General features: G+C 37.6%; 1 protein-coding gene across 3 annotated transcripts in view; it reads left to right on the top strand.

The window, feature by feature from the left end:
* DUS2 (dihydrouridine synthase 2) overlaps nucleotides 1-26,119 on the top strand; it is a 32,232-nt gene that overhangs the window by 2,456 nt on the left and 3,657 nt on the right. For 2 of the 3 annotated variants that reach the window (XR_009724013.1, XM_061344114.1), the window contains exons 3-13: nucleotides 5,814-5,859; nucleotides 7,421-7,512; nucleotides 8,283-8,326; nucleotides 9,118-9,178; nucleotides 11,098-11,145; nucleotides 15,896-15,961; nucleotides 19,273-19,343; nucleotides 19,758-19,883; nucleotides 22,257-22,425; nucleotides 23,403-23,524; nucleotides 25,963-26,106. Coding sequence is in view for 2 of the 3 variants with exons in the window: in XM_061344114.1 (XP_061200098.1) it covers nucleotides 5,814-5,859; nucleotides 7,421-7,512; nucleotides 8,283-8,326; nucleotides 9,118-9,178; nucleotides 11,098-11,145; nucleotides 15,896-15,961; nucleotides 19,273-19,343; nucleotides 19,758-19,883; nucleotides 22,257-22,425; nucleotides 23,403-23,524; nucleotides 25,963-26,106 (989 nt within the window). In the remaining variant the exon portion in view is untranslated. The remainder of the gene's footprint in view (nucleotides 1-5,813; nucleotides 5,860-7,420; nucleotides 7,513-8,282; nucleotides 8,327-9,117; nucleotides 9,179-11,097; nucleotides 11,146-15,895; nucleotides 15,962-19,272; nucleotides 19,344-19,757; nucleotides 19,884-22,256; nucleotides 22,426-23,402; nucleotides 23,525-25,962; nucleotides 26,107-26,119) is intronic. The other variant, XM_061344115.1, reaches the window with a different exon arrangement.

Below are 26,119 nucleotides of genomic sequence, written 5' to 3'. Positions count from 1 at the left end.
CAGTCAGGTGAAGTTCCCGATGACTGGAAAAAGGGAAATATAACCCCCATTTTCAAGAAGGGGAAAATGGATGACCCAGGGAATTACAGACCAGTCAGTCTCACCTCTGTGCCTGGCAAAATCTTGGAGCAGATTCTCCTGGAAGGCATGCTAAGGCACATAAAAAACAACAAGGTGCTTGGTGACAGCCAACATGGCTTCACTAAGGGGAAATCCTGCCTGACCAGTTTGGTGGCCTTCTATGATGGGGCTACAGAACTGATGGACAGGGGTAGAGCAGCTGATGTCATCTACCTGGACTTGTGTACAGCGTTCAACACTGTCCCACACGACATCCTTGTCTCTGAATTGAAGAGACATCAATTTGATGAACGGACCACTCAGTGGGTGAAGAATTGGCTAGATTGCCGCACACAAAGAGTTGTGGTCAATGGCTCAGTGTCCAGCTGGAGACCAGTAATGAGTGGTGTCCCTAGGGGATCGGTGTTGGGACCGGTCTTGTTTAACATCTTCATCACTGACATGGACAGTGGGATTGAGTGTGCCCTCAGCAAGTTTGCCGATGACACCAAGCTGTGTGGTTCGGTTGATACGCTGGAGGAAAGGAATGCCATGCAGGGGGACCTTGACACACTTGTGAGGTGGGCTGATGCCAACCTCATGAAGTTTAACCATGCCAAGTGCAAGGTCCTACACCTGGGTGGGAGCAATCCCAGGTACAGCTACAGGCTGGGCAGAGAAGAGATTCAGAGCAGCCCTGGGGAGAAGGACTTGGGGGTGCTGGTCGATGAGAAAATGAGCATGAGCCAGCTTCAGTGTGCGCTTGCAGCCCAGAAAGCCAAACGTATCCTGGGCTGCATCAAAAGGAGTGTGACTAGCAGGTCGAAGGAAGTGATCCTGCCCCTTTACTCTGCTCTTGTGAGACCTCACTTGGAGTATTGTGTGCAGTTCTGGTGTCCTCAACATAAAAAGGACATGGAACTGTTGGAACAAGTCCAGAGGAGGGCCACGAGAATGATCAGGGGACTGGAGCACCTCCCATATGAAGATAGGCTGAGAAAGTTGGGGCTGTTCATCCTGGAGAAGAGAAGGCTGCGTGGAGACCTCATAGCAGCCTTCCAGTATCTGAAGGGGGCCTATAGGGATGCTGGGGAAGGACTCTTCATTAGGGACTGTAGTGACAGGACAAGGGGTAACAGGTTAAAACTTAAACAGGGGAAGTTTAGATTGGATATAAGGAGGAAATTCTTTCCTGTAAGGGTGGTGAGGCACTGGAATGGGTTGCCCAGGGAGGTTGTGAGTTCTCCTTCTCTGACAGTGTTCAAGATCAGGTTGGACGAAGCCTTGGGTGACATGGTTTAGTGTGAGGTCCCCCTGCCCATTGCAGGGGGGTTGGAGCTTGATGATCTTAAGGTTCTTTCCAACCCTAACTATTCTATCATTCTGTGTTTCTATTAGCTCTTCTCCTGTTGCACCAGTACAAGTTAAATGACTCAATTCAAATTAAAAATAGAGTTAAACATAATGTAAACATTCCTTAAATACTGGTATTCCTGGAGAATATTAGATCTATACCAGTAAAACAGACTGAAACAAACTGCGAATATGTCATCTATAATGTTCTTCAAGAATCTCTACAGCAGTAATCTTGTGATTTTGCTCACTGCCCCTCTTTGGGGAAGGGAGAGATGTGTTCTGAGAGACAGTATGCTGTTTTTATCTTGGCCACAGCTCACCTTTTGTCTCTAGCTTCTGGAATTACAAGTAATATTTAATTAGTTGCAGCAGCTCCATGTGAAATAGTTGTTGCTGAACAATTCAGAAGAACTCTCAAAATTCAGTAGAATAGTTGCTGCTGTCTGATACAAAATTGGGAGTAATAAGGTGTGCTTTTCTTTTTTGACAAACAATAGTTAACAGCTTCCCACTTTATGAATTATGACCTCTGCTTTATGCAGGATTAAGTGAGAGTACCTTTTCTTATTCTCTGGGAGGCTAAGTGTAGATCGCTGTTGCAGGTTAAGCCCAGCCAGTAACTCAGCACCACGCAGCCACTCATTAACTCCCCTTTTTATGCCCCCAGTTCCAGAAAGGATCAGAGGAGAATCAAAAGAATGTAAACCTCACATGCTGAGATAAGAGCAGTCCAGTAACTAAAGTATAATATAAAACTAATAATGATAACAATAGGGGAAGTAACAAGGGAGAGAATATAAAGCTAAAAAGGGAAGGAAAAAGCCAATAAACACAAGTGATGCACAGTACAGTTGCTCACTACCCACTGACTGATGCCTAGCCCGACCGGAGAAGTGATCGATCCCTTCCAGGTGACCCCCTAGTTTCTGTACTGGGCGTGATGTGCTGTGATATGGAATAGCCTTTTGGCTAATTTGGGTCAGGTGTCCCATCTCTGCTACCTCCTAGCTTCTTGTGCCTCTTCTCACTTGCAGAGCACAAGAGACTGAAAAGTCCTTGATTGGAGTTAGCATTACTTAGCAACAACTAAGACATTGGTGTTTAAGCAGCATTGTTCTCAGACTAAAGCCAAAACACAGCATTGCACCATCTACTAAGAAGGGGCAAAATAAATTTACGGCTAAACCCAGGACATTCATGAGTAAAGAAATCACATGCAGTTACAGTATCTGGAAGTCTTAGACACTAAAAATGAGTGAGGCTTCAGACAGCTATGGTACTTTCTAGTATCTCTTACTGGTAGCAAAGAGCCTCATTACTGTGCAGCTACTGGATTTCTAACCACAGATGTGACAGGGCCATTGTATAGAACATAAGCTAGTAATGTAGAAATTGTTGATTTCAATAAAAAAACAGGTCAACCAAGCCACACACATAAAGGTACTGCTTTGCTTACTATTGAAGTCACAGGGCATGAGAAGTTGCTTCATTCAGTATTGTAAACTGTATAGCTAAACCAGTTTCTTCTTCACACACTTTGCTATAATACCAGAGAAACTGTACCTCAAAAGAGGAGACCCGCAAACATAATTAAGTTGTAGTATATAACAAAACCTGTAGTGTGAAAGTTAATCATGTAACCGAACACCTGTGACCGTTTTTTTCATCTCACCTCAAAAATAAGGTCTCCTACATGGTCTTCTGCCCCTCCCAACATTGCAGTGGAGAGAGAGTTAAGATGCCTTTGACATGGATAAGTACTTGTAGTTAGATAACTGTCTGAATAGATTTTATGAGAAAAACTGCTTTGTAGGTTTTCTTCAGAGCTGACAAGATAGCAGAAAATATTGCTGTTTAAGGCAAATATACTGCAGTTGTTTGAAACAGAAAAGTAGGGTTAACTACATTTTGTAACTTTTTCTGTATGGTAAGGTTTCATTTTCTGATTTATCCTTTTGTCTTACAGTTTCCCTCCCAGTCCCCTCCACATTTTGGAACTCAAAGCTGTTTCAAACTTAACATGAATAGTACCTGATGAGCATTAGTTTAAAAAGTTACATTAAAAGCATTACTCGTAAAACCTATAGTCTTATGACCTATAGATTGAGACTAGCCTAATTTATTGCATGTCTGTGTTTTACCTGTAAATCTGTAGATCTTAAACCTTGTCTTATTTGCTAAAATAGAGATTCTGTAATAGACTAAACTTGTTCAAGTAACTAACACTTATAGCATGGGAGGGTTTTTTTTCCCCCTCAATTTATGTAGCAATTGGATTAACAACTGCATATTTCAGCAGCTAACAAGTTACATTGGCTCAAGCTGTAGCCCTTTGTCAATTAAAGGCAGTTCTTAATAAGTTGAGTTGCATAAATCTGCAATTGAGCTAATATATGTAGATTGAAGTTCAGGTCCTTTTCTAAATGAAAGGCACAAATTCTGGAAGGATGGTAACTGTAGAGTAGGTTCTTCAGTAAAGGTCAACACAAAGCTTCATTTTGTCTTTTAATAAATGCAGAGAACTGCTGTCCAGGGTTCAGCAGTAGCAGTCATTTTTTCTCCTTAGTAACTGGTGCAGTGCTGTGCTTTTGACTTTTGGCCTGGGAACAGCTCTGATAACACCAATGTTTTTAGTTACTGCTTAAATGTTTGGCCTGACCAAGGACTTTCTGAGTCTTACGCTCTGCCAGGGAGGAGGGGAAGCTGGGAGGAAGCAGAGACAGGACACCTGACCCAGACTAGCCAAAGAGGTATTCCATACCACAGCACGTCACGTCCAGGATGTAACTGAGAGTTACCCGGAAGGGCTGGCTCACTGCTTGGTTGGGCTGGGTGTCGATGGGTGGTATTGTATTCTCTTCCCTCGTTATTTCCCTTATCATTATTATTATCGGTGGTAGCGTTAGTGGTTGTACCTTAGTGGGCTGCTGTTATCTCAACCCGTGGGAGTTACATTCTTTCAATTCTCCCTGGGAGCGGGGTGGGTGGGGAAGAAAGGGAGGGAGTGAGCGAGAGGGCTGCGTGGCTGACTTATGGCGTGGGCTTAGACCACGACAACCGCTCAAACTCAGGGTTGTGATAAAGAAGTTTTAAAGGCTTAGCTGCTATTTTGTTCACCTATGTGTTTGGCCAGTACAAATCTACACTGATTCTTAGGTGGTCTGTTGCTAAAGTGTTAGTTATCTTCCCCTTCTACTCTAGGTGCTTTGTTCCTGTCTTGTTAGATAGGTATTAGAAGAAATTTAGAATTGAGTGTACTATCAGCAAGTTTGCTGATGACACTAAGCTGGGAGGGGTGGCCGACACGCCAGAAGGCTGTGCTGCCATCCAGAGGGACCTGGACAGGCTGGAGAGCTGGGTGGGGAATAACTTGATGAAATATAACAAGGGAAAGTGTAGAGTCCTGCATCTGGGCAGGAACAACCGCAGGTTCCAGTATAGGTTGGGGAACGACCTGTTAGAGAGCAGTGTAGGGGAGAGGGACCTGGGGGTCCTGGTGGACGACAGGGTGACCATGAGCCGACACTGTGCCCTTGTGGCCAAGAAGGCCAATGGCATCCTGGGTTGTATTAGAAGGGGGGTGGTTAGTAGGTCGACAGAGGTCCTCCTTCCCCTCTACTCTGCCCTGGTGAGACCTCATCTGGAATATTGTGTCCAGTTCTGGGCCCCTCAGTTTAAAAAGGACAGGGACCTGCTGGAGAGAGTCCAGCGCAGGGCAACTAAGATGATTAAGGGAGTGGAGCATCTCCCTTATGAGGAAAGACTGAGGGAGCTGGGTCTCTATAGTTTGGAGAAGAGGAGATTAAGGGGTGACCTTATTAGTGTATATAAATATATAAAGGGGGAGTGTCACGAGGATGGAGCCAGGCTCTTCTCAGTGGCAAACAATGAAAGGACAAGGGGTAATGGGTACAAATTGGAGCACAAGAGGTTCCACTTAAACCTGAGAAGAAACTTCTTCTCAGTGAGGGTGACGGAACACTGGAACAGGCTGCCCAGGGAGGTTGTGGAATCTCCTTCTTTGGAGACATTCAAAACCCGCCTGGACACGTTCCTGTGTAACCTTATCTAGGTGTTCCTGCTCCGGCAGGGGGATTGGACTAGATGATCTTTTGAGGTCCCTTCCAATCTCTAACATACTGTGATACTGTGATACTGTGAAAAATGGTTCTTCATAGAATTATGTTAACATATTTATATGTTCAGATCTTGAAACTTCATTTCATATTTTGAACTTAAGTTGAGCAACTTGTATAGTTAGTAGCTTGTTTTCATTTGCGTTCTTTTTTTATATTTGGTACATCCAGTTATTCTTATTTAATAAAATGGGCAACTGCTTAAGACTGGATGGCTTAAACACTTCAACTCACTTAGGTATTTTTATTATTTCTTATCAGGAGCTGATTGACATAAAGATGCTGCAGTGTAAGAGGGTTATAAATGGCAAGTATAGCATTTCTTTTGTTAATATCTGTAAACATTATTTTGGCTAGATAAAAGGTAATTCTTTTTCTCTAGTAATTTTATAGTGATTACGGTGAGGTATCAGTATATATAATCTCTCTGAAGTGTGACTAGGGATTTAAAAGAAGTTTTTGAAGCACTAGGTTACGCCTGTCTTCTGCTCTCCAGTTTCAAACTTTCCCTTCTTTAGGAATTTTAATAGTTCAGTTAGTGCCCTTCAGAAAAAGCATAAACTCTTTTTTGAGAATAGGGCTAACATTAGTAAGTGACTTTTTTTTTGCTGCCCTAACACAGGGCACCAAACATTGACTTAGTTTATTGCAAGGATTTGATGAGTGTTCTGTTAAAAAACTGAGTCACAGAGTGTGCAGGTGTAGGTCTTCTAAAGTTAAAGACTTTATAGGCCTTCTAAAGTTAAATTTTAGCTAGTGGAATTACATCTTCCTTTTTTTTTTTTGTTATTAATAAAAAGGGGATTGGTGTTGGAAATCCATAATTAATGTTTCAGCATTATGCTTCCTGGCAGCAGGTGAAAGAAACTAGAAACTAGCTGAAATAGACAGGATAGTAAAGTTCCAGTGCATTGCTTAAAATGTCAAAACTTTAATTTTATGTGGGTTAAGAAGACAAATAATAAAACTGTAATTAATACAGTTAACCCGTCTCAATTCTGTATCTACATACTGACTTCAGCCTCTCTATTGCTTTCATGTTTTACTATACTAAACAGTAAAAACTTGTTTTTTGGTTGGTTTGTAGGGATTTTATGTGTTTGGGGGTTTTTATTTGTTTGTTTGCTTTTTGTTTAATTTATGGGTTTGTTGGTTTGGGGTTTTTTTTCACCCGAGAAATTTTACTTGTATATGTGCTAATATAAAATCTGAGCAAAACCAATATTAGTTAAAAGGCTTTTAGTTTATTGAGAAAAGTTTGATAGTGTCCAAGAAAAAATCATTTGGACTGCGGTAGAGACAGTTTTCAATCACAAGTCTTTATAAATGTTAGCTATTTACGACGTTATAATATACACAGCTTTTAGTCTACTGCAGTAAGGAAGCAAGATAGACAAGATCTTACAATTTGTCATTCTTTTATTAACTTGAGGTCCATGGGCTAGATTTGACCTAATATGATTTTCACAGAGAAGTTCTTAAAAAGGTATCTTTGGGACCTCCCCAGCTGAGCAGCGTCAGGAACAGTTGCTTGTAGTGTCCCTGTAGGGGAACAGAAATCCACTACAGATCTTTTTTTTTCCTACTGCCCCTTCCCAAAATGGTAATGTTACGTTCATTCTGGCTGATTCATCCTTAGACTTGTGCTGGGTCTGATGCTTTTCCAAGAAACAGGCTAGGGATGATTAGGGAGTGCTAAGGGAGGGGAACAGTAATGTGCAAAAAATATACTGCAAGGATATGGAGGAGGTAGGATGCCATTAGTTCTGCTGTTCGCAAAAGACTTACTTGATAGCAAAATTACATAGTCATCTAACTTCCTTTATGGTGACATTTGTGTATGATTTTTGTCTTCCCACTTCATATAGAAGTACTTGAAACAGTGGACTTCGTTGCACCTAATGAAAGAGTTGTTTTCAGAACCTGTGAAAGGGAGAGGCACTGTGTTGTCTTTCAGATGGTAAGAAACCAACCGCAGGTACTCTGCTAGTAACAACATAGTTAAGGCAGTGCTAGTAACATTAATAGAAGTCTAAAGCAGCTGTCTATTGTAGACTTATCAAATTTTTTGATGCTTCAGGTGGAGGTAAAGTTTCACACCAGACCTGTTGCAGAATTTCTGTTCTTTGATCAAGATGCTGCATTATAAGCTCCCTGTACAGCTGTTTTCAGAAGAGATGATTAATTCTGTTCTCTGTGGCAGCAGCCTGGTTTTGTAATCAGTATCTTTGATACATTTCTAAATGTACCAGATATAAATTATGCTGCTGTTTGATCACGTGTTTAAGTTTTAACACTGTTCAGTAAAAAGTCCCACTGGAAGGACTGAAAGAAATGGCATTGGTTAGTGTAGATAAGAGAGCATTAATGTCTGCATATAACATTACACAAATGGATTAAAATCTGCTAGAGAGAAAAAGGTAGTAATTTACTTTTTGAGACCTCTTTATGTAGGACAAGAGGTGATTGGGGTTGGTGGAAGGGAAGGACTAAACTGCATTAGATACTGAAAAAGACCTTTTTCAGTGGCGGTAACAGCCCTGGAATAGGTAGAGGCTGTAGAGCTATTAATAATGGAGCTTCTTAAGAACATGATAAATAAATATCTAATTTGATGGGCTTAGAACATTTGATACTGCTGTAGGTTAATATGCGTATCTGCAAGTGAGTGCATTTATTTTATTAATTTGATGTATTTTATAATTATAAATCCTCTTGTTCTACCAACAGGGTTCAGCAGATGCTGAAAGAGCCCTAGCAGTAGCTAAACTTGTGTAAGTCATCTTCTCTCACTCCTTCCTACCATGGGTTGGTTTGTTGTTTGTTTGATTTGGTCTTTTTTACAGAGGAATTTTTTTGGAAGATACTTTTTTATGAGAGTACCAAGGTAGGTCTTGATAGGACCAAGAAAAGTTCTAGAGGGGCTGCACATTGGAGTGCAGCATCTCAAAAGGCCAGTGATATAACTACAACTTCTATTTAAAATACTTGCTCAAAGCAGAAGCTTCCTAAGTTCTTTACTGGGATTGATGGTTTTATGTTGGTGCAGTGTGTCCTTGATGTCTCCAATATAAATTTTTCCTGGGTATTGCAGAGCTGCAAATAAGACAGATATGCCTGAAAATGTCTCCTACTGCTTGTGGTTTGAAGCCCAGGATTGTACAGAAATAAACATGTGTCTCAAAACTTTTTAAAAGATGGTTTTAAGCCTCCATTTAAAGTAGATGGGCATTTCAATAGGACTTGTTTTAGTGATGGTGGTGAATTTAGTGGTGGATATACTTGCACATACTTAATCCTGTATAAACATATTTAAGATGTGTTTATGCAGTTTCTGCACAACACTGGTCACTGAAACCTGTGGACTAACTGATCTTTAGGCCACAGTTAAAATAAGTATGTAACTTCTTACATAAGTGAGAAGCTAAAAATTCAGAAGTCCAAATAAAAACCTTAAATTCTCATTTAAGCCTTAATGATGAAACAAGTTTCCTGGGAAGATGCCTATTTCCTGATTCATGTTCTAATATGATAAGAAATATTTTAATTTTTTTCTTTCTTTCAGAGAGAATGATGTAGCTGGTATTGATATCAACATGGGATGCCCAAAGGAATATTCTACTAAGGTTACTTTTAAATAAGCTTTTTCGTTCTTGGGGATGCAGAATACATGGGGTTTTTTTTTGTTTTTTTTTAGTTGAACAAATTTAAGCAGTAAAGTTTTCATGTAGATGAACTTGAGTTCATTTTTTGCAATGAACAAAAGATTCTTGAACTTGTCATGGCTGTAAGACAGTAAAGTAATACTCTATTAGTAATCTCTCTTGAGAATAGGTTTGGTCATATAATTAAACAGACAATATCCTTAAGTGGGTGAGCATGTATGTAGTTTGTAAGCTCAGGTTATTGTGGAGCAAGTGGTAGTTGTATTTGCTGCCAAAATGACTGCTGAATATTGAAAAAAAACATAATGAGGTTGCTAAATTGTATTATTGTACAAAGTTTAGAATTCTGAAAACTCTGTCAGGCTGCATAAGGTGAAATAAAATAAAGGGTTTGTTAGGGTTTTTTTAATGCCTTCCTGAGGTCACTAATCTGTTGAATGAGTGAAATATGTTTTGCTCTAGCCTTAATAGGAGTCATAGTTTGTCATACGAGCAAGCAAACATTGGCAGTTTATCAAACCTGACTTCAATTATTGGTCAGTTTTAAGTGTGAGGAAGATAGATCAGTTAAAACGTGGGGTTTTTTTTTGAGTTAAACACATGCAGTTCTAAATTAGTCTTTTGTCGTCTGTGACTAAACAGAATAGTCAAGCTGTTTGTTAAGCCAGTTAGTGTATAGGTAAAGGATCAATGAATTAGACCATGGATCTCCATTTTTATGTCAGATGTTCCTGCAGAATAGATAAGTATTGCACTTATCATTTCACTGCTTCTTAGTTTTGTAGGTTGGCTTTCACTCTGAAGAACAATTGCTTAAATTTTAGTAGATTCCATCTAACTTGTGAATAATTTTACCCACATACATTTCTAGGATTTTTGTGGTTTTAATTCTATTAACTTCTTTGTTTTGATGGTAACTATGAAAATGACAAGGTTAAGTGAGGTATGGTAAAAATTAAAATTTGAATTTAAAAGAATGTGAAATACTTATTTTCCCTGTTCTGGTATCTTTATGTATTTAGATTCTGTTGTTTCCGAACTTCCTCTTTTATTCTACAGATAGCTTTTGAGATAGTGGTATTATCAAGGAATCATAGTCATGCTGAGGATGCATCGTTAAATTTATAATGGTCTCATGGTACTTCTGTTAAATGTTTTCTTTAGTCTTTATTACTTTCTGTTTTCTACCAAATTACATGGAAGACTATTTTATCCTTCCACAGAATCGTATTTAAGAACGAAACACCAAAACATCCTTCCTGTGCTAGGATGAAAGATCGAAAATGTAAATGCTGGTGGTTAATCTCCAACAGAAGTTTTGGGTCAAAAAAATGCATACAATTTTGAACGTATGTTTGCCTGTTGGCCTCCAGGTCTACGTATGCAAATGAAATAGGTAGAAAGAACAGCTAAAATACTAAGTTGTTAAAGTGTTCATAATTTGTGTTCAATACAGCCACTTAATTTGTCTTAGCCTGTTTTTCTAACTGTAGTGTGTAGACAGAAACTATGGACATCAAGACCTCTCAAATGTTGTGTAATGTTAAAACAATAACTCTGTTCAGCTGTCACTTAATGAGTAGAAATTTTATGATTACAAATGCTAAAAATGGCTTTTTGAAATCCTGTCTGCTCCATAAAGTAATGCGAGCAATCTGGTGTCCTGAATTACTGCATAATTATTCTGATACAGTTCTAGGCAATGTTTCATGAAAGCATTCACTAATACTCCTGCATTTTAGGTTTTGTCATCTTCCCCACCCCCTTTTTGTTTTCCTCAGTATGACACAGTACTTTTGCTACGGTCTGCTATTAGGCAAAATAATTGAGTTGAAAAATGTGCTTGCCTAATCTGTAACAATTTCTGTACTTTTTCGCAGGGAGGTATGGGAGCAGCACTGCTATCTGATCCTGACAGAATAGAGTCTGTAAGTATCACCTTGTGGATTTTAAACTGCTTTGAAAAGTATTATATGCTGTGGTGCTCTACTGGAAGGGGAATGAACATATACAAGACAAATTTGTAAAAGCTAGAATGGAATAATCAGTTTCAAATACTGAAATTAAGGTCACGGATAAATAATCCTGAGCTAGTTCTCCTTGTCATTGTCTGGACTATAAAATTGCTACCTTCCTCCTTTTCATAGAATCATAGAATAGTTAGGGTTGGAAAGGACCTTAAAATCATCAAGTTCCAACCCCACTGCCATGGGCAGGGACACCTTGCTCTAAACCATGTCACCCAAGGCCTCGTCCAACCTGGCCTTGAACACTGCCAGGGATGAAGCATTCACAAACCTCCCTGGGCAACCTATTCCAGTGCCTCACCACCCTAACAGGAAAGAATTTCTTCCTTATATCCAATTTAAACTTCCCCTGTTCAAGTTTTAACCCATTACCCCTTGTCCTATCACCGCAGTCCCTAATGAAGAGTCCCTCCCCAGGATCCCTATAGGCCCCTTTCAGATACTGGAAGGCTGCTATGAGGTCTCCACGCAGCCTTCTCTTCTCCAGGATGAACAGCCCCAACTTTCTAAGCCTATCTTCATATGGGAGGTGCTCCAGTCCCCTGATCATTCTCGTGGCCCTCCTCTGGACTTGTTCCAACAGATCCATGTCCTTTTTATGTTGAGGACACCAGAACTGCACACAATACACCAAGTGAGGTCTCACAAGAGCAGAGTAAAGGGGCAGGATCACTTCCTTCGACCTGCTAGTCACACTCCTTTTGATGCAGCCCAGGATACAGTTGGCTTTCTGGGCTGCAAGCACACACTGAAGCCGGCTCATGTTCATTTTCTCATCGACCAGCACCCCCAAGTCCTTCTCCACAGGGCTGCTCTGAATCTCTTCTCTGCCCAGCCTGTAGCTGTACCTGGGATTGCTCCCACCCAGGTGTAGGACCTTGCACTTGGCATGGTTAAACTTCATGAGGTTGGCATCAGCCCACCTCACAAGCGTGTCAAGGTCCCCCTGCATGGCATTCCTTTCCTCCAGCGTATCAACCGAACCACACAGCTTGGTGTCATCGCCAGACTTGCTGAGGGCGCACTCAATCCCACTGTCCATGTCAGTGACGAAGATGTTAAACAAGACCGGCCCCAACACCAATCCCTGAGGGGAACCACTCGTTACTGGTCTCCAGCTGGACATTGAGCCATTGACCACAACTCTTTGTGTGCGGCCATCCAGCCAGTTCTTTATGCACCGAGTGGTCCATCCATCAAACTGATGTCTCTCCAATTTAGAGACAAGGACGTCGTGTGGGACAGTGTTGAACGCTTTGCCCAAGTCCTGGTAGATGACATCAACTGCTCTACCGCTGTCCATCAGTTCTGTAGCCCCATCATGAAACTTTCACATGTGCTGCTATATTTGCAGAGGGAGGAGTTTTATGTGCATATGCATTTAGTTCTGTATAAAATGCCATGTGTATCAGTATGAAAAAGGTTCATAAGTATGTATATATGTGTATATATAATCACTTGTATATCATAGAATAGTTAGGTTTGGAAAGGACCTGAAGATCATCTAGTTCCAACCCCCCTGCCATGGAAGGGACACCTCACACTAAACCATGTCACCTGAGGCTCTGTCCAACCTGGCCTTGAACACCACCAGGGATAGAACATTCACAACTTCCCTGGGCAATCCATTCCAGTGCCTCACCACCCTTACAGGAAAGAATTTTTTCCTTTTATCCAATCTAAACTTCCCCTGTTTAAGTTTTAACCCAATACACCTTGTCCTGTCACTACAGTACTTAATGAAGGGTCCATCCGCAGCATCCCTGTAGCCCCTCTTCAGATACTGGAATGCTGCTATGAGGTCTCCTGTAGAAATACATATGAAAAAAAAAAAATATATATGTATATATGTATGCATCTGTGTACATGTAATATATAATATGGGTTTTTTTAATTTTTGTTTTTTGCAAAGGACTTCTAAGCTTCCTGAGATTAAATGGAGTCCAGACAATGCTCTGGGTTTCCAGGAACATTCTTAGTATTTAGTTATTTCATTTTCTTTTTGTGTAAAAACTAGATTCTTCATAATTCAGATGAATTGACTGTGAACTTTGTCTTGTTTTCCCATAGCTTTTAGTTGTTCACTCTATCTTCCTTCAGACTTCCTGGGGGCAATTCTAGTTCACAGTTCACTTCTCAGTAATAACTGAATCGTGGTACACAGTAGCTAATATTTACATTCTTCATTTCTTGTACTATCAGAAGTACGCAGATCTAGACAAAATAAAAATACCAAAATCATTTATCTGCCTTTTCCTATGGTACTCCTGAGTGTGTTTTGGTTTAAGGGTTCTTTGGCGTAGCTCAGTCTTTTGAAGAGACTGGACTTTCTTAACTCATTTGCATGACTCTTCTGAACCACGGCCAGTCTCTTTCTGATCCCTGCAGTTTCTGCCTTTTCCTTCTGTCTAAAATGTATGCTGAGTCAGTCCTTTTTATTATGGTAACATCATTCAGCTTTGTAGGGTAGTAGGACTTACACAGTTTCCACAAGCTCATCCATTGGTTAGATACTATTCTTTGTAAGCTCAGATGTGAAAACAGGTTGTTTTGCAGCATTTATTTCATTCTCTGAGGACCTGCATTAGAAGGGCACGTTATAACCATGACAGAGTGTTAGCCTTTTGCCAAATCTAAGAATCTCTTGGTGTGAAGAGCCACATTGTTAGCGAAGCTGTACAAACCGACCATTCATCAGCTGGAAGCATTACTGGTTGTGCCAAAGCAAGAATTTAAGTGCAACAGACTGTACTCTTACTCTGTTTCATTAGCTGGTAGGAAAAGCAAAAGTGCAAGTGTTCTAATCGTGATCTCAAAGTATTTTTGGAAATTGTATCAGTCTCAATTTTCCAAAAGAGAGCACAGAATCCAATTAAGTGGTGTTGTCTGCAGGAAGTCAGCTAGCAATGCAGAGCTGGAGCCAGAACCAAATTTTTTAAGGCCTACATGGTGTTCACTTACATAGTGAATTAGGTAAGGTGGGTAATACCATCCAGAATTAAATTGTAATTTATAAAGTATGAGGTGATGAAGGCTGGAATAAAAAAAATTAGTGGGAACTGAGAGGAAAACAACAGGCTAGAAGTAAATATAGCAAAAATTTCTCATAGGAATGAGAGGCAGTTGTAAATATGATTGCTAGCAGCTTCCTCCCCTCTACAACCATTACATTTCATTTCTGTCATCAGAAGAGCAGGAAACCTGGTGTTCAAAAATTTGGAATTGTTCTTTTAAATTTAAGATGTTAATAGGGAGTAAAATCTTATGCATAAAGATTATTCTTAACTAGCTGCAAAGGGGTAACTAAACTCATAGTCTGCAAAAGACAGCTGTAATTACAGTTCCAAATCAAGCTTTCTGTATGATTAAAAAGTGTAGGGTGTGGTTCTCACACTGGAATCTGTAATGAGGCTGCCCGGAAGCTTGTAAGATCTGCTGATGAAGTTATTGCAGGAAAAATGCTATAGTGATGATGTTTGGAAAATTACGTCATTTCAGTTTCATTTCTATGCAAATATAGTACATATTAAAAATACTGAAGAGGAGTTTTAGGTTATTTTTTTTGGACCTTACTGTTTTATTTGGGAGAATCCTACTTAGGAAAGATTTCAGTAGCCAGTGCAAGGTGACACTTGCCAGCTGCTAAGGGCTTGTGAGTGCTAGCTATAACAGCTCTTTTTTGTATTTAGAACCTAATAGTGCAGGAACTAAAATTCAAGTTTCACAGTATACAAAACTTTGAAGGAAATAATTTACTTGCCATACCATCCATTTTATAAAAGAGAAGTGTGCTCAGACTAGCATGTGTGATAATATCTCAAAAAACAGTTGAAAACCAAATATTTTTCTGCTAACAATCAGGATCAACTGATTTCCACTGTTTTATTTAGACAGCTATTCAATTTCTGGTACCACTTATTGTATAGTTATGCAGTGATTTAAACATATGTAGGACATTACATGGCCCTTTCAAGTATCATCTGTTGGTCTTAAATTCAGCCTGTGAAAAGGAGATTTTGTGTAGCCTAGTTCTTAAATGTTTAAACTAACAACTGTTCATTTATCTGCTATTCTAAGCTTGTTTTAATGAATAAAGTGTGTTTTGTGTTAAGCATGGAATTTGGTTTATAATTTTTGTTTTCTTTTAGAAGATTAAATGATGTTGTTTGAGATTTCCTTTTCATTTTTTCATTTTCAAGACTTTCATTTTTTAAAAAAGAATCTCTTTTTCTGGAATACTTATATTTACTTCTCATAAGAAGCTCACAGCTCAGAAACTCTGAAAACAGCTGCATGAAAATGAAAAACTTTTGCACTTTATTTTGAAATTATCAAAGTTTACTGGTTGCCTCATTCCAAAAGCAGTATTGAAACACCAGCAGCAGATAATAGCTCTATAAAAATCCAGTTAAAATTAAAAAAAATTGGAAATAAAAATTATTTGGACTAGAAATAGGTTTGTATATTAATCGGATAAAATTATATACTTAATTGACTTCATGTATCTGTCTAGCATGTAAGATTCTTTATAGAGGAGCACTAACTAGTGTTACATTGTTCTAATTTATTTGTATCTTTAGGGAGAGAAAGGAGGAGAGCTTTATTAACATCATTGTTATGATCATGTTTTTCTTTCTTTTCCTTTTTCCAGATACTGACTACCCTTGTTAAAGGAATTTGTAAACCAGTAACCTGCAAAATCCGCATTTTGCCCTCAGTAAGAACAAATTGTTATGCTAAAGTGTTTAGCTGTTGCTTATTTCTGTGATTTAAAAATGAATTAAGATGTACAGTATTCTAATATTATGGCATTTTAGACCTGCTATTGTAAAATAGCACTTGGAATTATAATTTCTGTTTGGGATGCTGTCATGACCTGAAAAGTTATCTTGTCTTTTGGGCGTATAGATACCATGATGGTGGGTTTCTTGTATTCCATGATACATAAGGACTCAGAAACTTTTAGCCTCTAAATTCCTCAACTTCATTAGATTACAACAAATAGCACAAAAACCACCACAGTAAATATGCTAAATAAAGCAAGATACAAGTATATCTATCTCAAGCTATTACACATTATTAGCAGCAATAAACAATAATATGACAGCCATGATTAATATGGCAGCAGTCAGTTACAGCAACAATCAGTAACAGAAACAAGCAAGTATGTATATACTATTATAGGTTAGTACGAACTTACCAGTAGTGAAGCAACTTTATCAATAATACAACAGCAGATCTGATAGAATTCTTCATGCGTATATATATATATGTATGTTCACGGTATAAGACTGCTATGAGGTGCATTAGACAGATCTCAGAAGGAAACCAAACCATCCCAGACAGAAGGACAAAATGATCCTAGAAGGGAACCCAACCATCCCAGGAGTAGGAAGACAAACTGAACCAACTCCAAAAGTAGGCCTGGATGGGGACCAGTAAAATAACAGAGACTCACTCCAAAGATTATCTGTGTCATGGAGTTTGGAGTCAGCCAGGCATCCTTGGCACAAGTCAGAGATCTCATAGAAAATGTACATGTAGACTTGAACCTGTTTAAGAAAAGGAAAAGTATGTGCAGCATGGGAACTTGTCAGAGAGGCTCTATTTTGGGATAAAAATGAAATAATTTTCATGACCTAGAAACACAAGAGGGCATAGAACACCACCCCTTGAGCAGTTAGTAGATGCTGTTAATTCCTGTTTTTCACCTGGGGCAGCCAATAGATGACTGTTTTCTGTTCTTTCAGATAATTTTTTTTTTTCCAGACTTCCTGCTCTTGCAGTTTGAACAGCCAATGGCAATTACATATTGTTTCTTTCTCAGGATGTTTTTCCCTTTCTCTATACTATTCTTTACTTTTTCGGATGGTAAGTTGCTGATACGGTTCCTTAGGTTTACACTTACTGATGGTGTCTCAGGATGTGTCCAGTACCAGAGCTGCACTTACCAGGGATGCTTTGGGTTCACAGGCCTAGTTCCCAGGCTAATGGTTTTCTGGCTGGCAGGCATTTTCTCTTCCGGTATTTTTCAGAAGATATTTTCTTCTGTTTGGTAATTTTCCCCTTATAACCAGGTGCCATTTCTGGCTACTCGCATCAGACACCAAACTTTGTTTCTCCTCTCTAAAAAGTCAAGAAATACTGAACATTAGATATGTGCACATGTCTTTATTCCATTGAACTCCAAATGTGGATACTTCCATTAAAGAAGTATTTTAGTCGTGTTAAATGTAACCTATTGAGTTAATCACAAAGCTTTTGCTGGCGGATAAGAACTAAATGAAAATAAAAAGGAAAAATGCACTCATTTTAGAAGATGACTGACAAGTGGGGAATTGGCTGAGCATAATGTGTGCATAAGAAGAGTGCAATGAACTTTGAGTTTCTTCAATCTGCTTGAATTTTAAACTCCAAGAGAAGACAACTGTGGTATTACTTGTCCAAATTCCAACATTCAAATTAACAATGAAGATTTCAGTAATGAAATTGTATTTACAAAAGAAACTGCCTGTATTTTATAAACTACTCATATTCTACACTACAAGGAAATTTTGCATTTACATCCAGTGACACCTGAATTAAAAACAATTTCTGCAGCTTTTTCAGAAAATCTTTAATAGATTGAAGTACTGAAATTGCTAGCTTATACAAGGAGGTTCAAAATCTTCCTTCTCAGGAACAGCACCTTCATTGCAATTAGAATTATTTTTTTCTGGTGATTCTTGGGTACAGTCATTCATTTCAAAGAAATCATGGTAAGACTGTAAATTGCTAAAGCTGTTGCATATTGTTTTGTCAGTATTTTGCTAGAATTTAATTAAGAACATAGTGAAAATATAGTGGTGATTTTCTCTTTTTACAGCTGATGTAGCTTTCTTACTGATTTTTTTTTCTCCAGTTGAATTCCCTATATTTTTAAATCTCCAGGAGACAATGTGCCTTCTCTTTTAATGATTGGTTATTTTGTAATTCTGTATTTAATTACCTGCCTAGATACCATTATTGCATATGACTTGGATAAGTATTTCTGCAGATGGATGAACTGTAACTGAGCTATTGTCCAAAAGTCATTTACATGTGCACTTAGAATGATAAAATGACTAAATGAAGCCTGTGTCAAAAGAATCAGTAGCTGTCTAAGTTAGTCTTGATTCTGAAGGTACTAAATGAGTACTCCACTTTATGTTCTACAACTATCCTAGAGCCTTTTCCTTTTTGTTTCAGCCTTCTTTCACATAACGTCGTCCATCAGAACAGCAGGTGAACTGCTGTCATTCCATCCATGCCAGGTGGAAGATGTTGCATTTCTTAGTCTGAATGTGCTGGGTTTGTGATAAGCCACAGATCATTCTCCAGCTTTTGACAAGAAAATTTGCCTCTTTTATTTTCTCCCTTTCCACAAAGCTGCATAAGGCAGGCTAATCCAGCGTTGTGTCAAATTTCTTTTTGCCTTTTAACAGCATCTTAACTCTTTGAAGGTACGCTGTGAGCTTCTCCTTTTTCCCCTCTGTCTTTTGATTCACTGGTCATGTATGAATATCACTGGAAAGTTTTAGATACTAATTAACATTTTTAAGACACGTGTGAGAGGAGTATTTATGGATGTGTGATTACATGCTACATTGATTTCAGAAGGGATCCTCTTATTAAGATGCATTTTAATTATAATTTACAGAATACTCATTAGATAGGACTTTCTAATTACATGTTTTGGGTCATTTTCAAATGACAGTCTAAAAACCTGTTGGGACAATATTCTCTTCTTACAGAATACGGTGTTGTCTGGCTTGAGAAGGTTTGTGATCTGTAGTTTTAAGGAAGTATTGAAAATGGTTTGTTATTTTTGCCGTAATATTTAGTACTTTGCTTGAGGATATGAGATTATGCACTTTGGGGTCTACTGCTGAAATACGGGAATCATAGCCCTCTGGTAAAAGTCTTTCAACATTTGTTTCTACAGTGGTCAAATGATAGTTACTCCTTATTCTTTTAACTAAAATCATGTCATTCTCTTTTACCCCTCAGGTGGAGGATACTGTGAATCTGGTAAAGAGAATAGAAAAAACTGGTGTTGCAGCCATTGCAGTCCATGGAAGGTAAATCCATTTTAGGAGAGAGACTTTAATTTTTTTAGTTTGCTGATGAATGTAGCACTGTAAGATCTGACTAGAGTATACCCTGCATGTAATTATGTTTCTGATTTCAACTGTTAATGAAATCTGTATTGTAGAAAATCAGGCCTGTAATTAGGGAACTGAACTGCTTGTTGCTATTTTTCGTAAGATTTTTTCAAAGACCAAATCAAACTAAAATTACCTTTAATCCTCTGTATCTAAAAATGCTCCTTATGTGGCTATGGAATTACAATAACAATGTTTTAAAATGCATTTGACATAAAATAATTTTGTGTTAAAAAAAAATGTATATATATAGTAAAAAAGCAGAAATAAGTATGTCTCAATAATCCTTAGTCATGTCTGCTGTGATTCAGATATCTACAAATTCCACAGGAAATCTTTGGTCTTGTCTTTCTTTTGTTTGTTGGAAAGGAAGAAAGAGGAGAGGCCTCAGCACCCTGTCCACTGTGATGTGATCAAAGCCATTTCTGAAGCAATCTCCATTCCAGTAATAGCAAAGTAAGTTCAACTGATGAGCTCATTACTGCCAAATGCCTGTACCTAACTTAAGATTTGCAAATGCAGGAGAAAGTCTTTCACATAGGGCTAATCTAAGGCTACTTTTTACCAAGGATCAGATCTGGACGGAGATAGCAGTGACAAAAGTTGGCCTTATGAAATATCACCATACCTCAGTTTTCAGTTTAAAAATTTCATCTATTTTTCAAAAAATATTACTTTTGTGTGTCACAGTCTATCCTGGTTGCATCCAGCACTTAAATTCTCTGTGTTTTTTAAGCCCTGTGCAGCGACTAGTTATATATGAAATGATCTTATGGTCCTTTCCAACCCTAACTATTCTATGATTCTACGATTCTGTAACTCTATCACTGTATATCTTGGGCGCTTGCGTATCAGAGATGACCTGTCCCACTGCTCAAAACCAGTGTTACATGGTGTGGCCTTACATTTTCCCTAAGACCTCCTTAGTCGCCAGACATACAGGCATGATTCCACTGAATCTCTGCTTACATCAATAGATTCTTCAGTAACAATGTCACAGTAAAATAAGTAACTTAGTCTTAGAAAAGTTTAGCTATAAACAGGTGAGTTTTAAGAGATGTTTTTGCAAGCAGAGGTAATGAAAAGTATGAAGCTGTATCAGAATGTATCTGACCTACCTGACCAACATCTTCAGAAGTTTGACCTCTTTAAAAGTAGCAGTAGGATATCCTTGGCCAGAAAAGCAGCATCCTTAAGTGAAGTTCGGTCTTCACTGACCTTGAGTTTTCATTGAAAAGCTGCATCTCTGCAAACTATGTACTTGGATCAAGAATCTGAGAACTGTTTTCCTGTTACATTTCTCTGTGGAAAACACTTCAAAAGTTACAGGTTTTAGTATCAGAAGGCCTGTTTCTGTACTGGACAAAGGACATATTCCATGCTGATTATCTCTGTTTATGCACTTTTTGGTGGTTCACCCCCTTTCTAGTTTTCAGAATAATTTTTTAAACAATATGGAATTAAAAGAGTAAGAAAAATTCACATTGTACATTGCCATGAATCCTTTGCCTGGGTAGATGAGGCTAACAATTTTTTCTTATTAGACTTTATGCGTGTCACAGAAATGGCAGCTCTGTTTGAGTACATTCTGTGATTAAGTGTGCAAGTAAGATGAAAAAATACCAGAGGCTTGCTGTTGGTGAATTGCTTTTAATTAATCCTTATATCAGTTTACTTCTTTGGAAGTGCCCCAACATGCTGAACTAACCTTAACAATCCTATTTTTTTAATGATTTCTTTGAAAAGGATATGAACTTTTTTAAAATCTACTTAGTGAAACTTTATCCTTTCTAAAGAAATGTAAGTGTGCAACTTGGAATCTTCCTTATTAAATATACTTGATCCCTGCAGCAATTTATTTGCCTGGTGTTTTGAGAATTTCAACCATTTGTGCCTCAAGCTTGGTCAGGAAATACACAGGAATGAATAAAAGAAGTAGGTTGATCCTAGAAAAAGATAAGAAGCTTGAATTGATTCTGTGATTTCTAGAATATTACTGTGTTAACAGAATAATCTTTCATTAGTGTAGGAAATGTTGTTCTGTCTTCACAGCATAAATGTTTGGTTTTAAAGTAATTTATCATTATATAGCTTTTATTTTGAGTTTGACAGTGTTTCTGCTTTTGAAGGGATAAAGATTCTACTTCATAGTTCGAAAGTCCAACTTTTACATTTAAAAGATGTAGTGTCGGGAAACATTAAAAGAAAGAAGAAGTAGTTTAAGTATTCTTTTTGCTTTTTAAAACATCTGACTTGCTGACTTGAAAGCAAAGGCAGTACAGTAGAAGCAGTGTAACCTTCTCTTAACGTTAAAAGTGCTCCATAATTGATCCAGACATATTACTTGTAGTTACTCTCCATATATTAGTTCCAGAGTGAAACAGAATGATGCTGCCCATACTTGATCTTAGTATCTGACACAATTAATAGGAACTTGAAGGTTACAGAACTGGCAATAACAATGTATCATTATCATTTACAATATGGAAATGATTCTTTATGAGCCTTAAATATTAAAAGTGTGTGAAAACACAGTTTGTGTAAAATGCAAACTATTCTTTCCTCATAAAAAGTCTTCTACTTTCAAGAGAAGCATGCAGATAACGAAAAATACTATATAAAATTGGTGTTTTAGTGAGCTATTGCTAATAAAGCTGTCAGACACATTTGTTCTCTTAAATCTGAGATTATATCCTAAGTAGACTCTGCCACCATAAATAATGTAGTATCACATGGAAATACAAGGCTTTGTTAAAGTAGAAATAGTAGCAAATAAAACTTGATGAAAACTTAATAAAACATGATTATAACAATGATGTTAATTTTCAGTGGAGGATCTCACGACTTTATCAAAGAATATACGGATATTGAGACCTTCCAGAAAGCAACAGCTGCCTCATCAGTAATGATAGCTCGTGCTGCCATGTGGAACCCATCTATCTTCAGAAAAGAGGGTTTTGTTCCTTTGAAGGACGTAATGCAAAATTACATCAAATATGTATGTTTTTTTTGAAAATCTTACTTGTAGTTAGCATTGGTTAGATTTGTTAATCAAACTCTTACTATGCTATCTTAACTCCTCTTAACTCCAAAGCCTTAGGCTCTGGGTATATTTTAACATACTGCATATGACATGAGTCTTGCAAATCAACCGCTGCCTCCTCTGTTGTATTTTGTTCAGAAAAAAAAGTGTTCAGAAATCTGTATGCAGAAGACAGTCTTTCTGGATAATTCTTTTCTTATGTATCATGCTTTTTAGCCCTAGTTTCTTGGGAATGTTTATGATGCTATCATGGCTATCTAAAAATGTCTGGGAATGTAAAGCTAATGACATGTAGGAGAGCTCTCTTGTTGTTATAGTTGTGCAAATAATATCAAATAGAAAACTGAAGGAATATTAAGTACTGAATTGCTGCTAGATTAAATTTTAGAAAATAACTGCTTTTCACAAATACTGTGAAGAATTTTTAACATCGGGAAAGCAAAGGCAATGGTTTGCCAATAAAGTAATGCTATAGATGATCTTAAGGTCCTTTCCAACCCTAACTATTCTGTGATTTTATGATAGTAGTACAGTTCCATTCACTGAGTCATCTGTTATAGAAAGCTTTATTTCAAAATTTTAGTAAAAATATGAAATTAATCAGAAATCTGTGGCTTTGATCATGCCATCAATTCGAAATTTTGGGGGTTTTATAAATTTGAATTGCCATTAACTAGTTACCAAAATAGCACAACATTGCTAGTCACTATGTACACTGGTCAACTCTTTCTTCCTAAGTATATGAATAAGTTGAACTTTGGTTCATGAAAGCATGCCAGAATAATCAGATTATACTCACATTCAGGAGTAGTCTTGAGTATGTTGCTGGTTTCTCTTTCAAAAGCAATTTTGAAGGTTATCAAGAGACATGAGCATTATACAAGATAAATTCGTTTGGTATGTTTTTTATGTACATTGTCTCTCTCCTTCAGGCAGTGAGGTATGATAATCACTATACCAACACAAAGTACTGTTTGTGTCAGATGTTAAGGGAACAGCTGGAAACTACTCAGGGTAAGAAGCTGCATGCTGCGCAGTCCACACAGGAGATCTGGTAAGCAAGTACTTCAGAAACAGGAAGCAGGAGTTGTACTGTCTGTCAGACTTGCACTTCTCTTTCTCTAGTATTGCTTGGTATCTCACACTTTCAGAAGAAGTTGCAAAAAACAAAATAAACCAAACAAAAAGAAAGTTCGGTTAGTGAGATGTGCAATAAACTTTCCAGGTTAAAATACAATAAACTTTGCTAGGTTTTTTTCCATGCTCAGGTTTTAAAGCTTTAAGCCTTATTTTATGTACTCAATGTACCAATTTAAGTGGTGCTTCACTGAGTGGATATTTCTACAATATTTGCATTAACTGATTAAGAAAAGTTTCAGCATTCTCTAGTGTTAATCTGGAGCTTCAATAGCATGGAGCTTGTCTTCTTCTAGGGATATTTATTTAAGTTCTCCTTTTCCATGTTGTTTTTTTAATGTTACTGGAATGTGTATGACAAGGTGTTCTTTTAAAATGAACATTTAGAGATAAACTAAAACCAGTATATATAGGTCACCTGTATGTCACTTAGATGTGTTTCTTTTGTGCTGCTTTTCACACGTGAAATATCCTAATGAATAATGGCAGCCTTTTGGAGGAAATACAGTAGCTTTAGTGAATCTTTTCATCCTGGACATATGAAACAGTCTGGATGAAATTTCTCAGAGGGAAAGAAAAAAAGAAAGAAGGAAAAGTCTTAGAGAAACCATAAAATAAACATGTGATTAAAGAATTGACACAGAATGGAGGGGCATTCAGGTTTTGGCCCATTCCAAACTGAACAAAATAAAGGTCTGAGATTGCATGTGTCATACCCTGTTGTGTGCTATAATTATCCTTCTGATAGAATGGAAGGGAAGAGAGTCTCCCTTATTTTTTATTTTTTTTTTAATAAAATAAACAGTTTGAAACTGTTTGTTGTCTTACATGTATGAAAATGGATAGAAATGTTGAAAGCTTGAAATATTTTGCAAGTGGAGTTCTTGTTTTCTAGCAAACCCTAATAAGCATTTTGTCTTTGTTTAAAATGAATGGAAATGCCTGCAATCCTTTTGCCAGTTTATTGTGACTTACCAGTTTTGGCTCTCTATAAACACCGCTGTTCATGATTATTACATTACAACACAGTGAAGGGAATTTGTATTTTATATATACAAGGAGCTAGCCTTCATTATTTGTAAAGGAACAGTGGAATCCATGAGCAACATTTAACCTTTTCAAGTTGCTTTTCACTTTTACAATGTAAATAATTAAACAGTTTTTAGTATAGTACCTTACTATCCATTTTGCTTATAGTTTTCCAACTGGTTAGAAAAGAGATAGTATAGCTTGAAACTGAAACAATCTTCTGCAGCTTCAAAAAAATCTTATCCAAAAGGGTGGTGGTGTTTTCCACAGAATGACTGGTATTGCATAGTATGCAAAGAAAAGAAATTGTAAAGTAAAAGTCAGTCCTTTAAACAGGTAATTAGCAGAGTCACAGTTTATAGACATGAACACTGAACAGAGGTCTAGTGTAGAAGTTTTTGTTGGTGATGGGATGTTACGCCCATTTGTGATTTTAAGCTCAGTACTGAATGCAAGAGAACAGGCTGCTGCATTTCAGACAAAAAAAAATTACATAACAGTACATGATAAATTGGCTTATCTTAGAAGCATCAGTAAGTACCATTCAGCTTCATTGCTTTTCCACTTCAGAACACTGGAGATGGGTTTGTGCTCAGAATTCATTTTGTCATTGAGCAGCCCTATACCAATGAGCATTCTTATAGCAGCTGGAAAGTAAGTTTTCTTACACTGCAGGTTTTATTGTTGTTATCATCTGTAGAAAATGAATAGTCTCAGTTTTTCAAAGGAGATGCAGCCTGCCATGGACCTGAGATTTAAAAGAATTTGAGGCTCTTGCCTTTGACCCAAGTCCTGGTTGCTTGTTCCCTTGTATTTGGGCTCGTGAATAATCCTTTGAACTTAGAAAAACATAGATTTTGAGATATTTGGATGTTAGTGTTTATTTCTTAGAGTATTTTTAAATACTAAAATTGGAAGGAGAACCAATTTCCTACTTTTTCCTCATACTGCTGTTATGTAGTTGAGTCACTCGAAGATGTTCTTTTTTGATTAATTCACCTGCAAGTTATTAATTTAGCTAATAAACTGAACATTGCAGGGCCTGTATTTCTGATTGATTCTGCCTGGACTTTCAGGCTACAAATAGAATATACAGTGCTGGAAATGAGAATATTCTTTTTCTACTTGTGGCTCAAAGTTATCTGATAGGAATTGGAGGAGGAAACAATAAAATGTCACTGTGCAGAATATAGCCAGACTTCCATGTGATTCTCTGTACATATATACTCTACTTAAATAAAACTGATTTCTGTATTTTTCTCTATCATAATGTGATACAAAAATTTGCAATTTGATCTCTAATACAAAGGAATTCTGTTTGAATAGTGAAGCCTTTGAAATGGCTGACTTCTATGAAAAATCAACAGCTATTTTTGAAGCAAAGAAGACATCTTCAGAAACTGAGATCAAAGATGAAGATGACCAACTGGAAGATCCAGATGTAATAAAAATGGCTGTTAGGTTTGACAAGTAAGAACGCAAA

The sequence above is a fragment of the Neopsephotus bourkii genome, unplaced genomic scaffold, assembly GCF_033783945.1.
Source record: "Neopsephotus bourkii isolate Nb327-2 ecotype Australia unplaced genomic scaffold, CSIRO-AGI_Nbou_v1 NB_1863, whole genome shotgun sequence".
Classification (NCBI taxonomy): Eukaryota; Metazoa; Chordata; class Aves; order Psittaciformes; family Psittacidae; genus Neopsephotus; species Neopsephotus bourkii.
The sequence above is the reverse complement of the archived record's forward strand: the minus strand, read 5'-3'. Positions and strand labels throughout refer to the sequence as shown.